The sequence below is a fragment of the Battus philenor genome, unplaced genomic scaffold (genome assembly GCF_028537555.1).
Source record: "Battus philenor isolate CCGP_79_NKW_IND1 unplaced genomic scaffold, ilBatPhil1.0.hap1 SCAF_8, whole genome shotgun sequence".
In the NCBI taxonomy this organism is placed as follows: Eukaryota; Metazoa; Arthropoda; class Insecta; order Lepidoptera; family Papilionidae; genus Battus; species Battus philenor.
This window is the reverse complement of record NW_027181748.1, coordinates 10,284,452-10,308,385: the sequence shown is the minus strand read 5'-3', so window position 1 is coordinate 10,308,385 and position 23,934 is coordinate 10,284,452. Positions and strand designations below refer to the sequence as shown.

Genomic DNA, 23,934 nt, shown 5'->3' with positions numbered 1-23,934 from the left:
TTACTCAACTAAATGACTTCTATCAAATTTCAAGTCTTTAAGCTTTTTGGTTTAAAAGATTTCATGAAAGGAAAAAAATTTGAATGTGCAGATTTCTCAGGGCAGAATTCAATAAAGATGCATATATTATTATCATACCAAGCATGTAAGAAGTATACTTTTTTTGGAATGTAAGCTTACAGGAGAGAGTCAAGAAATCTCAATGTATCATGATTTTATCTAATTTATAATCAAAATAAGTATTTGTACTAAACAAATTAATTTTACTTTTTTTTGATAATTCGCTGAAATCTTCCCCAGAGGAATACAAAACTAAGCATTATGTCAGTAGTGTGAAATGTTTTCTTAGATACTTAATAGTTAGGGATTGATGACAAAAAAAATTCTTTATTCATTTTTGAAATAAGGCACACTACCAGCTGTCACAGCTGTTTTGCTAAAGATTAGTATTATTATTTGATTGTCTGTAAAATTGTGTTATAGATTAAGAACAGGATAATGCAATGTTTTGATTGACAATAACTTATCTTCGTTTTATTTGACTAGTCACTAATTGCTAAATGATTGAGATGTGAAAACGCAAACACCGTTATTTTAATTACACTTTGATTGCAAGTATGGGTGATATTATTTAGGGTTCCCTTTAAGAATTTTAATGTCCATATTACTAATTGAAATAAATTCGCATTTAATTTTAAAATAATATGCAATTTTATAAAGATGACTATGTTGTAATCTGAATTATAGAGATGTGCAAGTAGTCAGTGCTTTTTTGATTTTATAGTCGGAGTAAACAAGATAAATGATTAGTTTCGGTTTCATAGATATTAACTCATGGTTGTATTTTTATACATCATGGACTTATGTCAATTTTATTTTAACGTGAAAGAAAAACTAAAAGCATACGTTATGTTTCTTTTTGTTGCAGATATAGTATAATGAATAACTTATTTTTAAAGCATAATGTGACCGAGACATCCCCTTGAAAGGCAGTGTCAAACACTTATAAGGAAGTAGGTATGATGTCCACGGAAGTTAATTTTAGCACATAAATAATTAAACAGTATAAAAAAACAAATTCTTCCAGGTCGTAAATCATACAAGTACGGTGGCTGGAGGATATTTGAATACTAATGAGAAGTATATTAATGCGCGTTATATTGAAGAGAATAAGGAATAAATTCGAGAACAGACCACGGATTCTTTTACGGAACACTCGCCGTGTGGACAACGCTCTGACATGTACTCTTTTTATGTATAATTTAGTTCACGATGGACTGATGGAGATAAATGCGTCTGCGATGACCACAGAGCAAAAAAACTTGACAGTAAAATTGGGGCAAGTCGGTCACAAAGGACTACTTTAAAAAAATACTTCTTTTTTGCACATGGCTGTAGGCCTTAATTTGAAGACAGAAAGTAATTAAGGAAAGAAATATGTGAAAGTTTACGCCACCGAAAACTTTTCCGACTGTCAGTGTGTAGTGCGAAACTACACGTGTTATCTATATTTAACACTTAATTACTTTATAAAATCGCATTTTAATTTATTTCAACGTGTGTCTCGATGAAGTCTACTTAATAATAACTGTAAAACACTTCAATATTAACATCAATGATAATTTAATATATATCTTCAACGCATGCTTCCATTACATTAGAGAGTTTATAACTGCTTACATGTTATTGAATTATAACAATCGATCCAGTTGATGCTCAACTTTACCGGGACACTAGAGTCATAGTACTTTATGTGTCCCAATGTCAACCTAAAGTTATTTCATCCGGAGTTCAATCATACTACGTGGCTAAGTAATCTAGAAGCTTGATGGTTTTCCAAACCGTCGAAATATGTAACGTAAGGGCCCGCGACTGAACTTATTCGCCACAAAGGAGTTAAGGCTATGCTTTTTCGACGCTATACGACTTTACATCCAGTGAAGCTCTAGAACCCGGCAGAAAGACAGCGCTATTCCATAATAAACAAATCTGTGAAACTAAATATTTCAAGACAAGGTAGTAAAACCTTTGGCAAATAAGTTATATTTCATAGTAAATTCAGCAGCAAGTAGCAGAGGTTGCTAAATTATTGTAGTTCATTACAGCAGGTCGCAGATTCGGTTCACGGTTAAACCACTGTGCGTGGACCAAATTCTTATATAACTGCACCTAAATAGTGACATACCAATCCGAAAATTGTCAAATAACAACGAATTCAGTAAACATACATATCTTGTACACAATTTCATTTTTCGTTCTTTTTACAGCTATTATCGACTAAAAATTTAGACCTTCTTTAATTCTATACAATTTTCCCTGTTTTTGGCAGTGAGAATCCAAGTTCTACTGTTTTTCCGATGATGAACTAACCTTTACGATGTCATTCTTTCATCACATTTGTGTTTCTTTTCTGGCCTCACTGGTTGCTATTCTAGCAGACGGTTGAACCAGGAATCTTATTTTCTGATAAAGTAGCCGCTCCATTCCTGTTTGTGTCTTATCACTTTATGGCATGCCGTAGAATCAAAACTTTGTTATAATTTATGTGTAACATATTTGCTTTTGCACCATTAAACTTTGAACAACTATTGCTATTACAACCATTTATGACACAACATATATGATGCAAATAATACAGGCAATTTTATTACATGAATTTAAAAAATAAATTAGTTCAGCTCCGAATTCAGAACACAGACAGAAGTATCGCAAAACACAAATTGCATATTTGAGTTGATCAAATTACCACAGCGGTCTTAACGTGCTTTTTATCCATGGTATCCCGTCTTTAAATTACGCGTCAGTCAGAATTTAACTCCAAAACTTTACCTTGCGGTGTAGTGTTTTTTATTCGTCCGACAGTCTTGCTATCGAATAATATCCTTGTAGGATTTGTAACTGGAGCTTCGGTGGATTCTTCAGTCACGCCGGTCATTACGGTTTGATTGGGTTTATCCGCTAAACGTAGTAATGTCACCGTTTGTTGGATCATTCAATAAGTTTTATGTTACTTAACTATATTTATTGATGTTTTCTATAAAAAAAGTAACTTAAAATTAAATTTAAAAACGGAGTAAATAATGTAAGAAAGAGAAGAGAAAAATTTGGTTATCAAATTTATATTAATAATATGCATTTTTGGTGACTTCACTAATAAAGACTAGTTGATTAGCTAAAATAGTTGATTAAAGATAAATACTGCCATAATCTAAGTACTAAACTAAATTGTTCACAAAATAAAATTTAATCAAATTTCTTATTTTAATATTTCATGTTCTATCATACTTTTAGCGTAGCATATATTTAAATATACTTTGACATCGACATTTGGATATTATATACGTATTCTAAATAAGAAAGGACCAATATCTAGCCACCTCCGCACATGCAGTGGTTGTCGTGCATGAAAGTGCACCGCCCGCCAGCCCGCTCGTAAATGCGCATGCGACAGACAATGCAAACTACACAACCGCCACCGTAAATTCACCCAACACGTGTTTCACCCCTCCACGGGGCATCTTCAGGAGTTGTTACACAGATTAGTGCTAAACACCGGACTCGGTGGCGGTTGTGTAGTTTGCATTGTCTGTCGCATGCGCATTTACGAGCGGGCTGGCGGGCGGTGCACTTTCATGCACGACAACCACTGCATGTGCGGAGGTGGCTAGATATTGGTCCTTTCTTATTTAGGATGGACTTCCGCAATGTAACGCCTGAATCCATTAAATATTATATACGTATTCGTAATGTAAATTAATATCTGCATATTATTTTCTCACGTTATAATACTTTTGCCAAGATCTTTGGACTGTCTCTTTATAAACGTAATAAATAAAATACTGTTGACTTTGGGCTTCATGAAATAAGGGAAAAACATTGTTAATAATTATTAATTTTCAAGTAAACATATCAAGAAAATAAGGATATAAGATGATAAAAAATATCTTTATTAGTACATTTCTTTTATCAAATCTATGGTGTTAATACAATATTTCATATAAACTTTAAATCTTACGAGTTAAGTGAAGGCTTTTAAAGAGTCACTTTTTATAGGTATATTTATTTTTTATTAAACAAATTAAAACTTTTTGTTTCATCAACCACAGTTTCGTTAAAAGCAATAACGGTTTATGACAAATCGTACTCATGTTTTTATTTTAAACTTGTGTCAACTTAAAAGTGGATTAATTTTTTTCTTGATGGAGTCGTGTCATTATCAATATCGTTCGAGAAAGATCGACGTAAATTATAAAAGATTAAAAATAATCTTAACAAATCAATAAACTATTTAAAGATAAAAACATTGCACATATTAATTGTATGTCTAAATAAAAAGATTAGGATTGTCAATGAGTGTATTATTTTAAAATCATAATTGTAAATTTATCTTGTTACGTTGTATACTCGAGAATTTAAACGTATGTTTCTCGAAAGACATTTATTTTTACATTTACTTTACTGCCCATTCTCATGAAACATAGTATAGGGCACAGCGGTATCGCATGAGGGTGGGAGGATACGACGGAGAGGGGGGAGGGGGGTTGTGTCGACCGCAAGAAGACCTACAATCTCCGCAGGTGTCGTCTGCGCCGTAGCTGGACTTTCATTTTTATTTCGATGCTTTTTAAACTTTTTTTAAACCCACGACGGACTTACATCGTCTTAGTTGTACTAATGGTACCAAAGCTTGTACATATTCATTTTATCAATGATATGCAATTAGTTAATTGTTTCCTGTTTATCGTATTTTAAATTCTAAAAATCCTAACACTTTCTTATATGTATATTTATGAATATGCCATTTTTGTCAAAACAAACACCCTTATTAAACTTGAAAACCATATCAGGCGCCATGGCAAAATTATATGTTAATCCGCCGAAAATTACATTGTTTCATAACAATGTATTTTACTTCATTCTAAACATAGAACTTTTATATATATATATATATATATATATATATATAGAATTATTATTAATTATCTTATGCCATTATAGCTAGTTATAGCTGTATTGTTTCTATTTATATAAAACACCTATATTTCACCAGTATCGTAATACATATTATGTGAATGAGCTATATATTTTTTTAATATACCAGGGTTTTAACTAAAATATACATCTTTGGAGATGTCGTTTTTCTTTATTTTTCTTAATAATAATTATTATTTTATATAGTTTTTAGTGGGCGATGCCAGACCGGCAGCATTCGATTAGAAACTGTTAACAAAGAGCTTGTTAAAATTCTTGAATCGATATTATAGAGAACCGTTAGCATAGTCGCCTCATTAAAAGCAAACAAAAGCCAGTTTTTTTTAGTTCTTTGTGAGGTTTATGTTAAAATGTACATTTTTGTTTGTATTAAGCCATATGCATCATAGGTATAGACAGTAGTAAGAGGCCACCTTAAAGTTTAAAATATTAGATCTTTATGATAAAGTAAATTTATTATTGTTATTGGTTGAATGTATGAAATGTTTTTTTGTAATGTAATAAGATTTTGTTCCTATTATTTATAAAAAATGTTAAGCAATGGATGTAGTCACCAAACTAAGTGCTTTTGTAAATTGTAGTTTATATATTAATTTATTAATCATATTGTGATTTTAAGATGTTATTCTATCCGTTCACAATTAAACTCTACATCAGATGACAGGTTACAAACAGAGCTTGTTAATGATTTTTAAATACCATCATATCTGGTTTTTAGCTTCTAAGAATAGCCAAGCTTATTTTCTTTTAAACAATATGATATTTTTTATTAATCATTGTCTGTGCTAACGAGATATTTTCTTTTTTTTTCTTTTTTATATCTGTGCATTACAGCCAATATTTTTTTAATTTACATGTTTTCCGTATAATAATTTTATTGATTGCTGCTTTCGCTGGCGTAAAACATTAATTAATTAAATCAATCTCATGACATGACAGCGATTCCTAATTAAAATATAAAAAAAAAAATTCAGTAAAACTGTATCGTTCCGTTCTTGATTCCCAGATAGAACATTTTTATTTACAAATGCATAGACATTAATCTTTTTCTAGATCGATTTAGTTCTCTCCGTAACAGTTATTTTTGCTGATAGAATAGCGACAAAACCGACTTACAATTTTTTTGCTCCGATACACAAATTATGTTAATGTCAGATTAGTGTGTTTGTCTAACAGAACATGTCAATAGAATCTCGTATCTGCTTTAATTTATGTATATGAAGTATATGTTATTGCTTTTATGTTGAAATTTCTAGAACTACGCACAAACATAACAGGATTAAACATAAACAACTGCCAAGAGACTTTATTTAATAATTGCATTTTTTACGAAATAACTTTTCTACACTTTTTTCGTCTTGAGTTCAATTTTAATACGGAATTTGATAGAATTGACGTCTGTTTATTTTTTACAATTTACATGTTTCAAATGAAAATGGTTACAAAGTGATAACAGCTCTAAAAAAGTATATCTATTTTAATTACCTAAACATTAAAAACAACTTCCCAATTTCTTGTATTTACCGGCTTTCATAGAATAATAAATTGTATGATCATTTTTTATCCTATAAATGTATATTTATAAATTATAAGTAACAAATGTAGGAAAGTAGTCAATCAACTCTTACGTACCCTCCTTAGCAAGGTGCGATTACTTTCCTCCTCGTTTGTTAAAAAATAAATTTTCTACACTCTGTGTCCATTAAACACGATGCATTTCAGCATCATAACCTTTTAATAAAAATCTAGACGAGTTCGAAATTCAAATACTTCTCACTCCATTAGCTGAGTTGAGTGGCTTGCGCCAATTTAGTTTGACACTGCAGTCGCTCGCCAGCACGTGCGTAGTGCGCGCGTGTTTGCCATCTTTCATCAGCTAGTTTTGGCGCCAACACTTTTGATTTACGAATTACATTTAATACATAAAGTCAAAGTAATACCTAAATGTTTTATTGCGTTTCTTGCTAAGTGTTTAGTGAAATAGGACTAATGAAGATGACGGTTAATCGAATAAGAGTTGTGGTGCTCGGTAGCGCACGTTGCGGTAAATCTGGTAAGTTTTGCTTGTCAATATATGCATATTATAAGCATCTCAGTGTTTAAAGCAAACTTCTCTTCCGTACGTATATTTGGAAAGTTATATTTAATAACTTTTCATCTTGAATTGCAAAGATTTCTTAAGATGTAATAAATAGGAAGACGTCATCTTTTTTCTTATTTTCTATATTTATCTCCTACGAAAGGATGCCGAAATCAATTACCTTTAATAGGCGTACGAAAAGAGTTTGATTTATTTCAGACCCTTCACTAATAATTTAATAGGCGTGTAATTATTGAACATTTAGATAGTTAATTTAAACAGATTTATCTCGTTAACTTTTTTATTTTCTTTTAGCGTATTAATATCGTGTATGGCTTACACATATTATTTTTTAATTATTGTTTTAAATAGAAGTCATGTAGGTCCAGGTGTTTGAATAGGAAAATTGACCTTTTTTTAATTCACATATCTCAATCGTTACTAAAATAATGTAATTGTTAATGATTCGATTTATTAAATTGAAATATCAAATATTAAAGATAATTTCTTTGGCATATATTTATTATCGTATTGTTTTCGTGTTATGTTTATGAGAATTGCGTTAAGCGAGAGTTGCGTAGAGTTCCATAAAGTAAAACATTTTTTTATTTTATTTGGTAATAGGCATAATATATTTCTTAATAGGCAGGTTTGTGAAGTAATTTTGTTTTACTCTTATCATTTAAGTTCTTCAAAGTGAAAATGTATGACTGTTGTGATAATATTACATGTATTTCACACGAGACCTGTGATATATAGATAATCATTGATTCTTATTAATATATATCTATATAATCTACAATGTTCTGTTCTATATAGTATGAGTCTTTGGTCTTTTTTACTGAGCAAAGGAAACAACAGCGTCTTACTATATTACTCTTGTTTTACATAGATTCTGTAATAGCGAAGTATATCTCCTGTCTAATTTATTATAGTTCATTAATTTTTATATTTAATGTAATTTTTTTTGAAACAAATTGTTACTGATTTGTAATAAAACGTTAAATTTTAAAAATAATTTCATTATATTTTAAATGTTAGTGTTTTTGGGTTACAATTGTTAGAATATAAGGCTTTTTTATCCTTAATAGTTTTTTTTTAAATATAAAACTAGATATGATAGTCGAAAACATTTTAAATTACACGAATTGTTTTATTTTTGAGAAGCGTTGTTATACAGTTATCGTTTATGAGTTTTATAATAAATTATCTAACAAAAACATACGTCTAATACTTATAGATAGCACGATATACTTACAATTCTGCGATTATAAGTGGTATTCTTGATTAGTAACGTGAGTTTGTTAAATGTAGCGTTTATTTTATGTTTACATTCGTAGAAAACCATTAAATATCACATTTAATATTTATTTGCCGTGGAGACAACTTCCGGCGTGTTGATCTCAGTGTCTATTAAAACAATGAACTTGACATCCTGTTAATATTTGCAATTGTGCAATGGCATGTTCAAGCTAGCATCAGTTGAAACGCGGATGGAGTGAATTGCGTCGGATTTCTGAATGGCTTTGGGCAATGAGTATTGCGGGATATGGTAATTGGGTCAGACCGAGATTTCAAACGCTTCCTGCTGTTTACTGCACCTGCCCGTAATAAGAGAAATGTTCTTTGTTGCGGCGCCTCGAGGTTTCGAGTGCACTGGTGATATTTCTTATCAATCTTCTCGGATACCTGTCGCTTGATAAGTGTTACTGTGTCAATAGGCTGTCGGTATATTCTATAGAACTGTAAGATAGCAGATACATTCCGGATTGTTTTGACGCGCCGCGATGTTTTTGTTTGTCGAATGCATTCCGCTGCACAACTGCGTAATAACCGTCGCGGAGAATTCCTTCATTACTTTCATGAACTTGCATAATTTGTAATCGTCTCAATATACAAAACGTTTAATGATAATTTATGGATTATAACAAGACATTATTTACCTACGCTTAAAATGTAATAAGTTTAATCAATACGATCAATCTGTCGATGATGTATTCTGTATGGGTACATGATGATTGGTCTATGTCACCCTGTATAAAGTGATCACTCTGAGATATTTATTTTTCATATACTAATGCCACAGGCCAAATTATTAAAAATAATTTTAAAAATTTTTAATAATATTGAACGTAATTTTTCCATGCAAAAGGCTGTTTAGATTCGTAGTATTGCTATAACATTTTTTGTCAAGTTATTAGTCTTACTATATTATGGAAGGATCACTTAAATTTCCTTTATGTCTTAATAATAAAGATTAATAACAAATGTAAGTTTTACATTCCTTACACTGCAATTTATTTAATTGTAATGATATAACATTACACGTTAGTACGTGATATAACACGTTGGAAAATCTATTTTTATTTACATAGGTTATCCTAATATTGCGTACAACTTTTCATGCTAAATGCTTTAATAACGCAACTATATCGTGGTTAGCATAGTAGGCGTAATATTAATAATTTATTTGTTTAAATATAAGTACAGTTACCGATAATATAACTAAATAATAGCACACTATGTTTTAACACTAGGCCGTATAAATATAACATTCAATTTTTAAAATTAACCAAAGTCTATGTAACAATCATAAGTTTGAAAGAAAACAAAATAAATAATGCAAATATACCAACAGAGATAAAAAAATTGCTTGTGACAGTAACAAATTAGTAAATAAATGTTAATCAATCATAATTAATTTGAAAGTAAAAAGTATATGATTTTGCATTAATTCAGATTGTTATATGAAACTAATTGACAAGTTAAATTATAATTATTCTGCATGAATTTTACAGAACTTTCTTTATAGATTAATAATATTATTATCAATATATTCATATTGTGTATTAATAATATACATTACAATATTATTAATATACTAAGCTGTGTTCTACTGGCCACATATGAGAACTTAATAAGTGAAAACAAAGGATAATCCCGACTCCAAATTACAGCAATCGTGCACCGAAAATAGTTCCCAGAAACAAGATGCAGAGCTGGCATTTTAACACAAACAAGAGTAATTTGTGGGATTTATACCCAACCGCAGTGCGAGATGCGGGGGCAGACGGCTTGCTTTTATTTTATTTGTAAACTTTTTGGACTAATAGCTTTTGCAATATTAACCCTAAAATTTAGTTATAACTTTTCCAATTTTTTAAATTTTTTGAATGTTTTATGGAGAAGTCAGTTTTCTAATTTTAGGTAGTTTTTTTTATTAATCCGAATCCGTCGAGTTAATACATTAGTAAGTCTTTTTTGTATTCGGGACTTAAAACTATTTATACCAAGCGAATTCTAGATACAGGCCGGTTCCAAATGGTCTTTTTGGAAATCTATTAGTAGGCTTGAATCCAGTATTGGACGTCGTACAGCAGAAATGATGATGATGTTCTTACAACTTAATTTATTTACTATATAATTGGAATTTATTATTCACTCATCTGATTACTAAAACGATATTGTTTTTGTGAATTTTAGTTCATGCGACTGAAATTCGATTTTTTGTCTTAAACGTGTCTATTACCACGCGCATCACGCTCCTTTATCAATTAAGGTTTTCATTTGTAAAAGTGACTGAAGACGCGTCTGTTCGTTCTGTACCTCTTACTTCTACTGGCCAATGCGAACACGACTTTAAAATTTGCTGTAATCTTTTTCGACCTAGTCAGACAACTGAGAGACAATTTAGAATTTTTTTAACTCGAATAAATTTATTTTATTCACAAGAATAACATATATATAAATATATAATTCAACTAGAATTATAACCTTTGTGTTGTTTGTCGAACAGTGAGGTAAACAAGGTATGTAATACGAAAGGCATCGTAAGCCGGATAGGGATTGCCTTACACAGTTGTCGGGCTTCATTATCCGTAGGCGGGAGTGGACATTAGTCAAAGCATAAAATTATTCCGCGAATCACAAGGAATGCGGGTACACTCGTCACATTCTAACTATATCTATACGACGAAGTAGTAAGGTCGCTGTTTGTAAGACCGCAGAGCTTTGACTCAGCAAGCTAAAATTTTAATAACTCATGTCTACATCTAAAAATAAAGCTATGAAAGTAAAAAAGCAAGACGTATTATACCAGAATTGGCGAACAGTAGGTGCTATATCCGGACTGCCGTATTTCAACTTTTGATAAATTTTATGTCATTTCTAACATAAATAGAGAGATCTATTTTTGTTAAATAGTTTGGCTTTATGTCCAAGAATGTGTTGCTTTAGTATTTTTAGAATGTCCAGGAAATGTGTTATGTGTAACATCATTTTAACAGTTAGGATCGTTTATTGTGAACTCGAAAGAGCTTTAAATAATAGTAAAAATGTCAATAATTTGTTTATATAAAAATTGGCGTCATTTTAATAGTATTAATAATTGAAAATAATAATTGAAATATTGTAGTTGTCACTAAAAAAATTATGCTATTTTTAACTATCTCTTTTGTGAATTTGTCTTATTTGGTATTGCCTTTTCGCATCTAAAAATAGCTTATTAATATTTTTTCCCTTAGCCAGACGTTGATTTGAAAAGTATGAGATCTTAGTACGATAAGATATATTTCATTGAAAAATGACTACTTTAAGCCAAATTATATTTATTATATTTGTATTTCGCAGAATTTCCAGTTATATTTTTTACTGGTGATTGGCAAGTAAGCGTTGATAGAATTTTTTGTAAGAATATGTAGACAAAAAAATTTCATATTTATGATACCGACAGCATGTGTGATAACTGTTAAGGAGTGTTTACTTACGTATTTATGTTTCCTTTTTATTTTTTATCTAGCAGTAAGTATTCAGAAAACAATAAATAAATATAAAAGAATTATGGTATAATATAATATATATACATATATATATGTTAGCCGTGTGTAGCTTTTTGTTGTTCGAAATTAAATAATTTGTTATTATAATTATTTTAGTAATTATAAAGAACTAATTATGAAAAGGTTTCAGAAATAATCTACTATTTTTAATTATGGAAAAATAAAATAAATATATTATTAAGATGGTTACGAAAATACTGAATTATATTATTATTAAATCGAAAAAATTTACATCGAGAATCTATATTCTGTGATAATCAAATAAATATATTTTATCGGAATTATCATGACATAATACGCTAACCGTGTAACCAAGTTAGAGATATAAAAATGAGGTTAGTCAATACGAATCCACCGGCTAATCCACACCCTATTTGATTATTCGAAAAGGAAAGTAGGCGCTAATTCTAAGTATCGATATGATAACATTGATGGAAAGTTGTTTTGTACGGCGTTACATAACGCGGTCGGAAGTACTTGGCGTGACCGTTGCATTTTGATAGTGCTACATAGTTTATTAGAAGTATCTTCTATTAAGTATTTTTTAATTAATATTATTTTTATATTTTTACAATGCGTATTTGGTGATTAATTTAAATACTGCGTTCTCTTACAGAAACCAACAGTTATTTTTTGATACAGCTAAAAGAACATTAATATACAGATTGATTGGTAATAGCTGTAAAAGCTGTAAAGGTGTAAATGTATAGTCAGAATGTACTGTATGTATGTAATGTAATAAGCATCGGAAATAATAAATACAATAATAATAACATAGACAGAAATGGTATTTCTAAAATTCAGACATATTGTAGTATATTAAAATTTATTATTGGCTACTATCTGTTCCTGCAGATTTTGTACTGCAAAAATTTATTAGTCGGTTGCATTTTAATAGAAGAATAAGCTAATATAACATATTCCAGAGTATAGATGTAAGGCCGGTTTAAAACGTATTAAACCAATCGGTTTAAAACGAAAAAAACCGTTTAAAACCGAAAAAAAACATTTTTTTCGATTTTAAACATTTAGTGTTGACGACTATGTTTTTCTTAAATATAAACACATCTATTCCAAGCGTAGACATTACCTAGCTAAGTTGAAAAACTATTACCTAGTTAACTATATTGGTTATTTTGAAAAGATTTATCAATCAGTTTCATTCGGTTTAAAACCAAACTCATACACTTGCACTTCTCACGCGGAGAGACGTCAAGAGACCTTTGAGTAGACCTTAACTACTTGGAAATAAAGGTCAAAACTCCTATCCACAATTTCTTTATGATTTAGGTACATATTTTAATCTATTGTATGTAATATTGTTTCTTTATAATTATAGTACTTTATATGTATTATACTTACCTACATAGGTGTAAACTGCATAGGTAACTAACACAAGACCAAGTATTGTCGATAATGATGTGCAAAAACACTTCTTATATTTTAGTAGGCGAGTTTTAAACCGTTTAAAAAGATTTATTTGGGGTTTTAAACCGCCACTTTTGGTTTTAAACGTTTTAAATCGGCTTTTTTACATCTATATTCCAGAGTGATCACTTTATATATATTTTATATAAATTAACTGTTTTCAACCAACTAATATGTTAACATAGCCATTATCCATGTTCATTAATATCAATAATACTTATATTAATTTTACATTAAATAATATTACATATTAATGTTATATTAAATATAACGGTTTGTAAACCATTTTCAATGAGAAGGATTATAGCAAATCATTATTGCAAACAAATGTTTTGCCGTACAATTTACAATGACAAATCCAGTCGTAGGATGTTCACTGCCGGACATGGGTTTCCACCATAGATTTCCAATAGGAAGTAGCTCCGGTTAGAAACTAAATTGTGCAAGTTAATTAACATACAATTGTCGATGATTTTCAAATTCACAATCAAATAAAAATCTTTTAATGACCACATTCGCGCGGCTTACCCGAAACGACATGAATTGATACGGCAATTAACCAGCTTGTTTCTGCCATAAAATGATATAAGGAGAAATTTTTTACTACCACTACAAGTTTTAATCGTGTTAATTAAGTTATAAAAATTTTAATCACTTGATAAACAAATATCGCTAAGGATATTAGATTTTATGACAATGTCGACCTGGTTGGCATCTATATAAATAAGAGATTTCTATCAATTTACTGATTCATCACTACATCTCTGGAACCATAAGACTTAGAGACTTCTAGTTTGGTAGGAGTATTTCTTTTCTTAATTGGAAGACAGCTAAGACACGGATTTTATGAAATATATTTTTCCCCTAAAAGGGGTTATGGTGTCTTACCTTAAGTTCGTGAAGCGGGTGTAGTATAGCTAGTATTTGATAAAACAAATCTATACATGAATTGTGGTTGATTATCTTTTGAAATTGGAAAATAATAAGTTTATGATATCAACCAACTGTGTCATAAAGAATGGTATATAAAAGTAACTTACCTTGTAAGCAACGGTAGAAAACTTGCATAAGGTTTTAAAGTGATGTAAGGAATACAAAGTGTGTATAACCGGCCCAATTCGGTCACATACGTGATTGAGTTTGTTTGCGTCCTCGCAGACGGGTAGTCTCGATGTTTCGCACACATAGCATACCAATAAGTCATTTAACAAAACGTTATTCAATAAATATTATTGCTTAATAGCATATGAAATGCTACCATTCGTAATAAATTACGTTGTCCATGCAATAGAAAGTATAAACAATAAGTTGGCGAAAGCTAACGCGGGTGAAATTGATTTATTGCGACGCGGACGGCAGTCGGCAGTCTTTTTTGGGAAACACTCGAGCACATTAACATAACAATTAAGATAGATTAGGTAACACGTCGAGAGGACGACCGTTTATGTATCGACAGTTTTTTTTATAGGTTATTGAACTTAGAAAGAGGAGTTTTTTATTTTTCTTTTAAGAAAGAAGAGACATCCATTTCATAATTTTCCTGTCGACAGATACACAGAGATAGAGGAAGGAGGTATCGTTAAAAAACATGTTCTGAATAATATGAATTAAATATGTAATAGACACATTTTCTCCATTAGACGACAAGCTTATAGACGCGGCGTCGGTAGGCCCTCCACCAGTTGTGTATCGGGGTGATCTTTTGGGAGGCCTATGCCTTGCTGTGGGCGTCTATCGACTACGATGATGATTATATACTTATTATTCGTAACAATGTTAAATTATTGAAAACTAGAAAAATAACATAAAATTTTTTAATAAGTATAAAAAACTCAATTGGTTAATATAACTAAATAAACATAACGGGACGTTTAAAATAAATCTCGTTTATCGATCTTCGTCGTTGTTAAAATCGACGTTCAAAGGTAAAATGTATTATTTATGTCCCGTTTGCAGAAACAAACAACCAGTAAAATACGTGTCATTATACAGTTACGTAAGAAAACAATCAATCACGACCGCCTGCATCTTGATTATGTGATTAAGCAGTTATCTTTGAAGCATAGAGCCGGCCCACGCTCAGCCGCCGGCTCCGAGAGCTTTTGGATAAACATTCAGCGTAATAACCGAATATAATTCCTAGCGTCAACGTCCATTGCCGTTCTGAGGTAATGCAGCCGACACAACATTGTTCGGCCGGCTACTTTACGAGTTTAGAAGGGGACATTGCAAATCACAATGCGTAATATAGATGACTTAAAACTCGGAGACTGTTCGTTTCGGGATCATAGATCGCGAGTTCGGTTAAATGCCAACTGCAGTTGTATTTATAGAGGGTTCAGCCGCATGCCGATGGACGCCCGCGCGACTGAGTCACCCGGTCACGCGTCGGCCGGGACACCCGTCGCACACGCATCCACTCGCCTACATAATAAACGCAAATCGATGTCAAACGGAGTTCACGCTAAACAATACGCTTCGAACAATAGACGAATAAACTTTCAACTTCTACTGCTTGATGATTGGGCGGAGAACCGGTGTCAGTAATTATTTTCTAATTACAAAACTTTAAACGTCATCCGTATTGACGTGACCGTTTTTCGCTAATATTAATTTTCTAGACTTGTAGGTCATGCAAAGCTAAACATCATTGTTTAACGTAACACACCTGTCAGAAGTGGGGTCGTTCGGTGAAATTCATATTAGCATTTGGTCTAACCACAACCTAATATTAAATTGAGAGAAAACGTTATGAAACATTTTTTTTATTTTTATCAGACAATTAAACTTTTGCACATATCCAACGCGGTGGCAAAAGCCGCAATTTAATTAAGCGAGTTTTGTAGAATTACGTTAATTTAAAAATATTTAAAGCGACCTGCTCCGCTTCCAATTACCTGGGCGACGGCCGTCCACCGTCGATTATGATCAGCTATCGTGAAACTTTTAATTAATATTTAACTTTTGCTACCGTTTTCGCTCTGTGACATTGTCATCTCATGTACCGTTACCATAACTCGTCACTATCGTTAACCTCATCGGGAAGAATTACTACGAACATTGCATGTCGGCCCTATTTTCTTTATGTCAAAATGTTTATTAAGGTTTCGCCCTCAATAAGACCAGCGTTGACACAAATTAAAGAAATTCTTAAAAATTTCGCGTCATAAATTTTCAGTACATTATGAGGTTACCAATATTTGCAAGTAAATTACGTGCTTAGTGGTTATTTATTACAGATTTAAAAAAAGAAGCATTCAGTTATCGACAGCAAAACTTGCAAAAGGTCGCGTGCCGAAGACCGTTTAAATCACTGCATCTTATTTAAATTTAGGCCGCGTTATACAACCGGTTGGACGTAAGGATATATAGTTTTGTTCCTTCAATAAAAACTCCTCTCACGGTTACAACATTCATCAACCCAGATTTATCGATTGGTTTTTACGGTATTGAAAGAATAATGTCCACGTGGATCACCTTGAATCGAGCCTTATCAGTGGTGAAAGTACTTGTTAGTATAATTGGAGTATTCATTTCGTATTGCATGCTCGTTTTGCATGTCGTGATAAGCATACAACTTAACTGTATGTGTTTTAAATCACCTTTTCGTTCAGTTACATGTTATATGTTTATATATATATATATATCGGTTTACTGCATAATGCGAAGTAGCTTAAGACATTATATAACTATATGGATTATATTAATACAGATAAGTTGAAATTTAATTACAATTTTAATTCCGGTTGACGTAATATCACATGTTTACCAGTATCGAACAAAATTAAATATTGCCAGAGACTTTTGGAAATTTTTGCGATTAATATTTGGAGAAAAATTCAACATGTAATTGTGAAAATAATAAAGACAATCAAACGGTAAATGTTAGCACATTTTATTACATCATATATGTATCGAAAATTGTATTGCAATTAAATTGATACGGTACGATCGTAAAAGGAAAGTTCGACGGTCTGGAAAGATAACTGTGAAGTCGCAATTAACACACATCGATTGTTTTCAATTTAAAAGTTGAATGGATTCAATTCTTGTGTATGTTCTTTATTGATGACTGTATGTGAGTCATCGGCGAGGGCATTCGCAACTCCGCGGGCTGAATTCCAGCTCAAGAAACTCATAACTTTAATATAGAAACTATTTAGTAACAAATGTGATTGTGTAATAGTACGATCTTTTTGTGTTCTGTTCGAATTGGTTGTTCATTTAACGGATAAGTTGAAATTCTTTTCTTTTCTTCTTCAATTGTTAATAGGTATTATAATGAACATTGACATTGCTGGCTTTTAATTCTGGCAGTTCTGAATTTAAAGGAAAAAATTGGAAGTACAAATTGAATTAATGTTTTACACGAAATTTGCACATTAAAGCCTTTAATACTTGTGCATTCTAGTAGATGAGGTGTGGCTCGTAAACAGGAGCATGGTCATAAATTTAATAGAATGACAAGTTTATTGGTCCGTCATGGAGTGTATTTTAGTATGAAGTGAGGATAAACTCAATAAAACGGGAGAGCTGATGAGATGCTACATAAAGATATCATTGAACCAACTATACCGCGAAGTAATATGGGTTTATGGTCAACCATAATGTTATTAATGCCTTTCGATATCATCTGCTTTGAAATTTTCTGATTTTTATTACCTCTATATCATTTATTGTGCTTCAGTTTGCGACTGACTGAAATGTAAATATTTAAAGAATGTTGAAATTTGTCTTACAAAGCGATCTTGCTGGTGTTTATTATTACTGCATAGTATCTGCAGCACTTACGAGCTATTAGAGATGAAACGTTGTGTGTTAAGGTAAATATTGATAATTGTATATCACTGTATATCTTCGGACATCATTGGCAAGTTCACGGTCGTTCAACCAGCCATGGCGAAGGCTATAGAAGAGATCGAATTAGGAATGAGGAGATACGTCGACGATTGAAAGTGATCGGCATAGCACAGCGGATTGACAATTGGCAATCCAGATAGCGCGTAGAACATATTGTCGCTGGGTACCTTAAGATTTTGGAGGGGTGACTAGGGACCGATAGGACACTCGTCCACAAGTTCCAAAACGTGCATCGATGACTTGAAAGACAAACCGGTCTTAGTGGAAATCAATGAGCAAGGCGTATATCCAGTAGTGGACTGAAATAATAATATCTTAAAATTTGATTTATGGCTAAAAGTTCATGGGAATAAATGTTAGATGTCATTATGGATTTTAAAAAAAATATTCCTTCAAAATTTTGTACTTGAGAAGCAAATTTTTTAAGAGAAATGAAAGACTAAAAACTTATTTATCTTAAATATTATCTTATTATGTTTGATTTGAGCTAGTGTTTAATTGCACCTTTTGTCGCAATTTAATCATTAGTGTTAACGTAAAATCCTTTGTCTGCTTTCTCTCTAATTGTGGCTTGTAGTTATCTATTGATTCAGATATACAACTTTTGTAACACTTCTTGTCCCGACTTCACTAATTGCTACTTTCCCTATAGAACGAAATTAAATTTCTATAGATATTTCTTTAACCGAAAGAGTTAAAATGTAAACCATATGTGACCGCCGTCTCACTTTCTATGTGATTGAAACATGTTATTAATAAAGATACTGCACCGTCTAGACTTGTATATATTTTTGTACTAAGAACGGAGGGTGCGGACTTAAGTCGCCTTTCACATTCATTTAAACAAAAAGAACGTTTTTCTTTTTTATTTAGAACAAGGATGGTAATACGTGTAAAAGCTTAAAAGGGGTGAATGTGTATCTAATTTTTTGTTAATAATTAATACTTTATCTAAAAATCAATGCTTCCAGAAATATCAAATAACGTAACGATAATATTGGGAGGGGCACAAAAGAGCGTTTTCAAGATTCGGATTACTATGTATTAAAAATAATTATTCTTTACTATCTGTTTATGCAGACCGTACTGTTAAAAGTTATTGGCTAGTTGCATTTTAAAAAAGAAAAAAAAAATAATGTAATACGTTTCAGATTATCACATTGCATAGGGAGGTTAGATAAAGCTTTAAAGCGTGTTATTGACAAATGAACTACACATTCAGCTTTTTAAAAAACATCTATAACAATCATTCTGTATATCTTCAATGTTTTATCCATGAATCAAAGGCATGTAACTACATGCCTTTGATTGTTATTTTGGATACTAGTTTTTGTAATGTTTTATATCTTGAAACTGGATTATTATATTTAAAGATACGTGTTCATTGTTTCAGCTGTCGTGGTGCGATACTTGACGAAGCGATACATTGGCGAATATAGCTCCACTGGCGGTGAGTACATATGTAGTTGTGCCCTTGTGGTTGACATTCAATATTATATCGCGTTCTAGATTGTATGGGCATAATTATTAGCGTTATGCGACAGACAGATATTAATAGGTGCGATGATGGGCCCCTACAGAGGGCTGTTGTTTTTAATGCCAAGCTCTGCATGCCAATGTACGAGTTTATTTGCGAATATTGGCAACGGCATAGGCGAGAGTGCCATGCCAAGGTTGGACGCCGGCGCCCGATATCATACGGCCGTTGACTTTACATAAAAGTATTGATCGAAAAATGTTAAAATATATCTTATTCATCATCCATTCAATACAACCCACACTTTGTTTATATTTTGGTCTATGCGTAAATAAATTTATACATCGCGATTCGTTGTCGATGTATTAAATTATCATTTAAAAATGTTGCATTTATTTATTTTTCCTATAGTAATTAGATAGGCCAAGTTTTTCTGTATATTTCTACGTTATTATTACGTCATTCATTATTTTTGAAACTATAGATTTTTAGGTAGAGTGTACCATATATAAATTGAAAGCAAATGAACTTTGCAATCAACCGTTTAAAACTTTTACACCTATAACCAACCTTGTGTGAAGTTTACGTTCTCTGTCAATGATTACATATACTTTAAAAATTAATAAATCCTGTCAGGTGGCTCAGTTTCGATAGTAGTAATTTACTAATAATAAAAATAATCTGAAATTTAACTTTTAAGACATTTATTGTATCGGATTTCATTGTCTCTGTGATAGAATAACTTCAAATGCATAACACTGATGGCTCATTATATCGTATAGTAATGAGTATTTTTTTTACAGATTTCTTATATCAGCATCGAGTTGCTTTTGATGGAGCTACTTCGGAGGTAGAAGTGTTGGATACTTGTGGTTGCGCGGTAAATTATCATACTTTACATAAGATTCATTCGGTCGGACATTTTGTAATTTTTGAAGATACTTATTTAAATATTTTCTTTAATAGAAACGCGGATGTCTAGCGGAACATCTTCGCTGGGGGGACGCTTTCGCGGTTGTTTACTCAGTCTGTGATCGACGCTCATTCTTGGCTGCGGCTGAGTTACTTGCACTACTGGAACGGACGAGACTTCCTGGATGTTCTGCTGTTACATTGTTAGGGAACAAAAGGGATCTGGAACACGCTAGGTTAGTCTAAAATATTATTGTATGTGATCGAGATGTGATGCACATTTTAATATTAATTACTACTATTGATAGTAATATTAATTAACGCGTAGTTACGAATTGACTCGTTTTTCTATTTGATATTTATTAGGACGCCATTATCCAGCTATGGACGACCCACTGCAGAAATGATAATGAATACGAGGTGCAGTTTATCGAATCAATTAATAAATGTGGTCGAGGATTGTGTAGTTTTGAGGTTAACACTGCAAATACTTATAAATATTTATGGACAAAAATAAGTATGTTCTTAACTTATTGTATCGAAACTTCTGTAAAATTTGTTTGTATAAAAAATTGTTTAGTGAGCTCAGGTGACACAATCAGACTTGTGAAGTTGTCCGATTTTGTTATTGCTTGTGGTTGAGACAGTAGGCTCAAATAATTAATATTTAATAATAACTAAAATTAATTAATCCTTAACTATGACGTTTTGACTTATGATCGAAATCTCTCGTTATTTATTCTTTAGTTAAAATATTCAAAACATTGTAGTATTGAAAAAGTACACAACATAAATATTGGTTTAATAGCGACAATGTTTTTCATGTTAATTATTCCTACAAGTATATTCTGACCATAAAGTTTTTATTAATTTTCACATAAGGGTTATCAAAGCAGAGGAGGGCCAAGAGTTGTCATTGCGATTCGGATGCCAGTTTTACGAGGTGTCTGCGGCGGAGTCCTGCGCAGGTGCAGCGCTTGCTTTCCACGCGTTGCTACGAGAGGCACGCGCTCTTGCTCTGTTGCTACCCGCGCCGCGTCGTAAACTCGCTGCCTACTCTGTTTCTAAGGTACATAACACATTTAAAATAGTGTTCTCAACGTTAACTTTAGTGGCAACTTTTTCTTTGGAATTATTAATATCACTTGTGGCATTAGTTGAAAGAATTTTCAACATAATATGAAGATATAATTTTCACAACACGTGATCTTGTGATACTGAAGTTCAGTGACTCTCTGTGTCTAATCTGATGTCGTAAGTTATGATGTGAACTATAGTATATATTCGCCGGATAGAGTTAATATATTTATTTATATATTTATTACAACACTTTTTATATATTTTTAGATATATTATAACGGTCGATAAAAATTAAATAAATCTGAATGATATATTTTAATAAATTTCTATGGCTCGTTATTGTCTGTTAAATTACAAGTTCATTGGTTTATGACATTAATAAAAAAATTCTGTAATTTTTTTGTTCTAAGAACTTAACGGCACATTTTTATTATATGTTAAACATATATCGGTACAAAAAAATTCCCAAGAGTATGGTAAACAGTGTTGTTATTAAATATGTTATGCCAAAAACCATTATTTCGATAATTGTATAGACTCTTTTTACGGAAAACCTTAGTATTTGTTTATTTTATTCAGGTAATTGGTACGATTCTCGGCCTGAGCAACAAAAGTGTAAGGAAGAAACGACCATCCCTGAGCATATGATCTACTTCGTGTTGGTCTTCTACTGGTTCTTGTTATTCACTCCGCGGTAGGAGTCTCTTTTCTTTCTGCGCTGCGCAGAAAACTTTGTTGATGGGGCTACGCATGGGAGTACGCAGATGAAGTAAGAGGGAATCTCGGAACGGCGCTTTTCAAAAGAAAGCATATTTTTTATGTATAGATTTCTATTCATGTTTACTGACCTATAAATACATTGTTATTGTTCTTTATTTAAATAAATGATAACATATATCCTAAGCGATTTTTGATAAACCAATTTTATACGAAGGAGCAGTGTTTGCCCATTCAATGTTCTTACAATCATGAGTTTGAGAGATTTCCTTGTAAAGGTAATAATATTTTTGTTACTATTGCATTAGACTGATATTATAAGAATGTAAAATATAACTCTGATATTTCATTTTGAAATATCTCATTTGGTAAAAGATGACTTTCAATGTTTTAGTATGCAACAACAAAATGAAAATTGGTAATTGTTACTTGGTTATTTTTTTATATTAGTATTTTTGAACGTGATGTTTATAAGCTAATTATTGTAAAAGTTTTGCAGACAACCAGATGTCAATTTTTGTTCCTTTGCACTTCTTGCACACTTATATTATATTGACAATTTTTTTTTAAAGCAAGAATTGTGCAGAAACTTGTTGTTCATTCCTTTCTATACTGAATGCTAAAATAATTTAAATATCTACCCTGGTTGATTTTCAAAGATATCTGTTTTTTTTTTTAAATGAACTCGGTATAAATTTACCTGCTTGATATTATTTATACGAGCAGGCTTCAACTTTTTCTTTGTACCGAAGCTTCAGAATAATATTAATTTAATTTAATCCTTAATTTTATCCCACCTTGAGACGTTTCAGTCATTATTTTATAATTAGTATCATATGTATTTAAATTATAAGATAATGCTTTTATAATAATACAATTATAATTATTCAATAATACTTCAACAAATGGTGGACCACTGATTTTTGATGATGTTGAAAATATTTGTAATGCCATTTGAATATTGAATGGTATTGGATTTTTTTTCTTATTTACGATTGTTTGTAAGTACACAAAATATTTAATTAAAATTTTTGTAATACATGTTGTTTTATTTTTATTTCTAAATACAACAAATATGCCATTTTATGGACAGTGTATTCATATAAACAGAAGATATTTGGGTACTTTTTAGAAATTGAATTACGTCTTTTATTCTATCGTTCTATTCTTTTATTGAAACTATGCGTATATTTAAATTTAAAAATGTGAATCTGGTTCCAGACACCTGTTCTTTAAACATTCAATAAATATTAATGCAATTTTTGCTCTTTTGGCTGTGTAACAAGGTAGTTATGTTATTAAAAGTGGCTACGGAGAAAAAGACAGTAATAAAATAAATATTAATTTTGTTTATTTGAGTTTAAAAATGCAAATCTACAAAAATCTGTTTATAAAACCGAAAATAAGAGTTTGCTAATGTGCGACTGACGTCTTGTATAGTCGTTCTCACTGATCTTTTGATAGGCGGTCATTTCTTACTTAATAAATCCACGAACATAATTAGCGAATACTCTAAAGATAAACGCAAACAAGAGAATTAAGTTTAAGAA

The 23,934-nt window shown here is 31.3% G+C and overlaps 1 protein-coding gene across 1 annotated transcript; it reads left to right on the top strand.

Annotated features, from left to right (window-relative positions):
* Positions 1–6,859: 6,859 nt before the first annotated feature.
* Positions 6,860–22,803, top strand: LOC137931714 (ras-related and estrogen-regulated growth inhibitor-like protein). Its single transcript, XM_068775207.1, has 6 exons — positions 6,860–7,045; positions 19,592–19,648; positions 20,479–20,555; positions 20,642–20,823; positions 21,470–21,656; positions 22,247–22,803. The coding sequence occupies exons 1-6, from the start codon at positions 6,982–6,984 to the stop codon at positions 22,313–22,315; spliced, it is 636 nt and encodes a 211-aa protein (XP_068631308.1). The 5' UTR covers positions 6,860–6,981; the 3' UTR covers positions 22,316–22,803.
* Positions 22,804–23,934: the final 1,131 nt, after the last annotated feature.

Coding starts and splice junctions, on each gene's coding strand:
- LOC137931714 (XM_068775207.1), top strand. CDS start 6,982: ATGAAGATGACGGTTAATCGAATAAGAGTTGTGGTGCTCGGTAGCGCA. Junction 20,556..20,641: donor TGGATACTTGTGGTTGCGCG/GTAAATTATCAT, acceptor TTTCTTTAATAG/AAACGCGGATGTCTAGCGGA. Junction 20,824..21,469: donor AGGGATCTGGAACACGCTAG/GTTAGTCTAAAA, acceptor TTTTCACATAAG/GGTTATCAAAGCAGAGGAGG.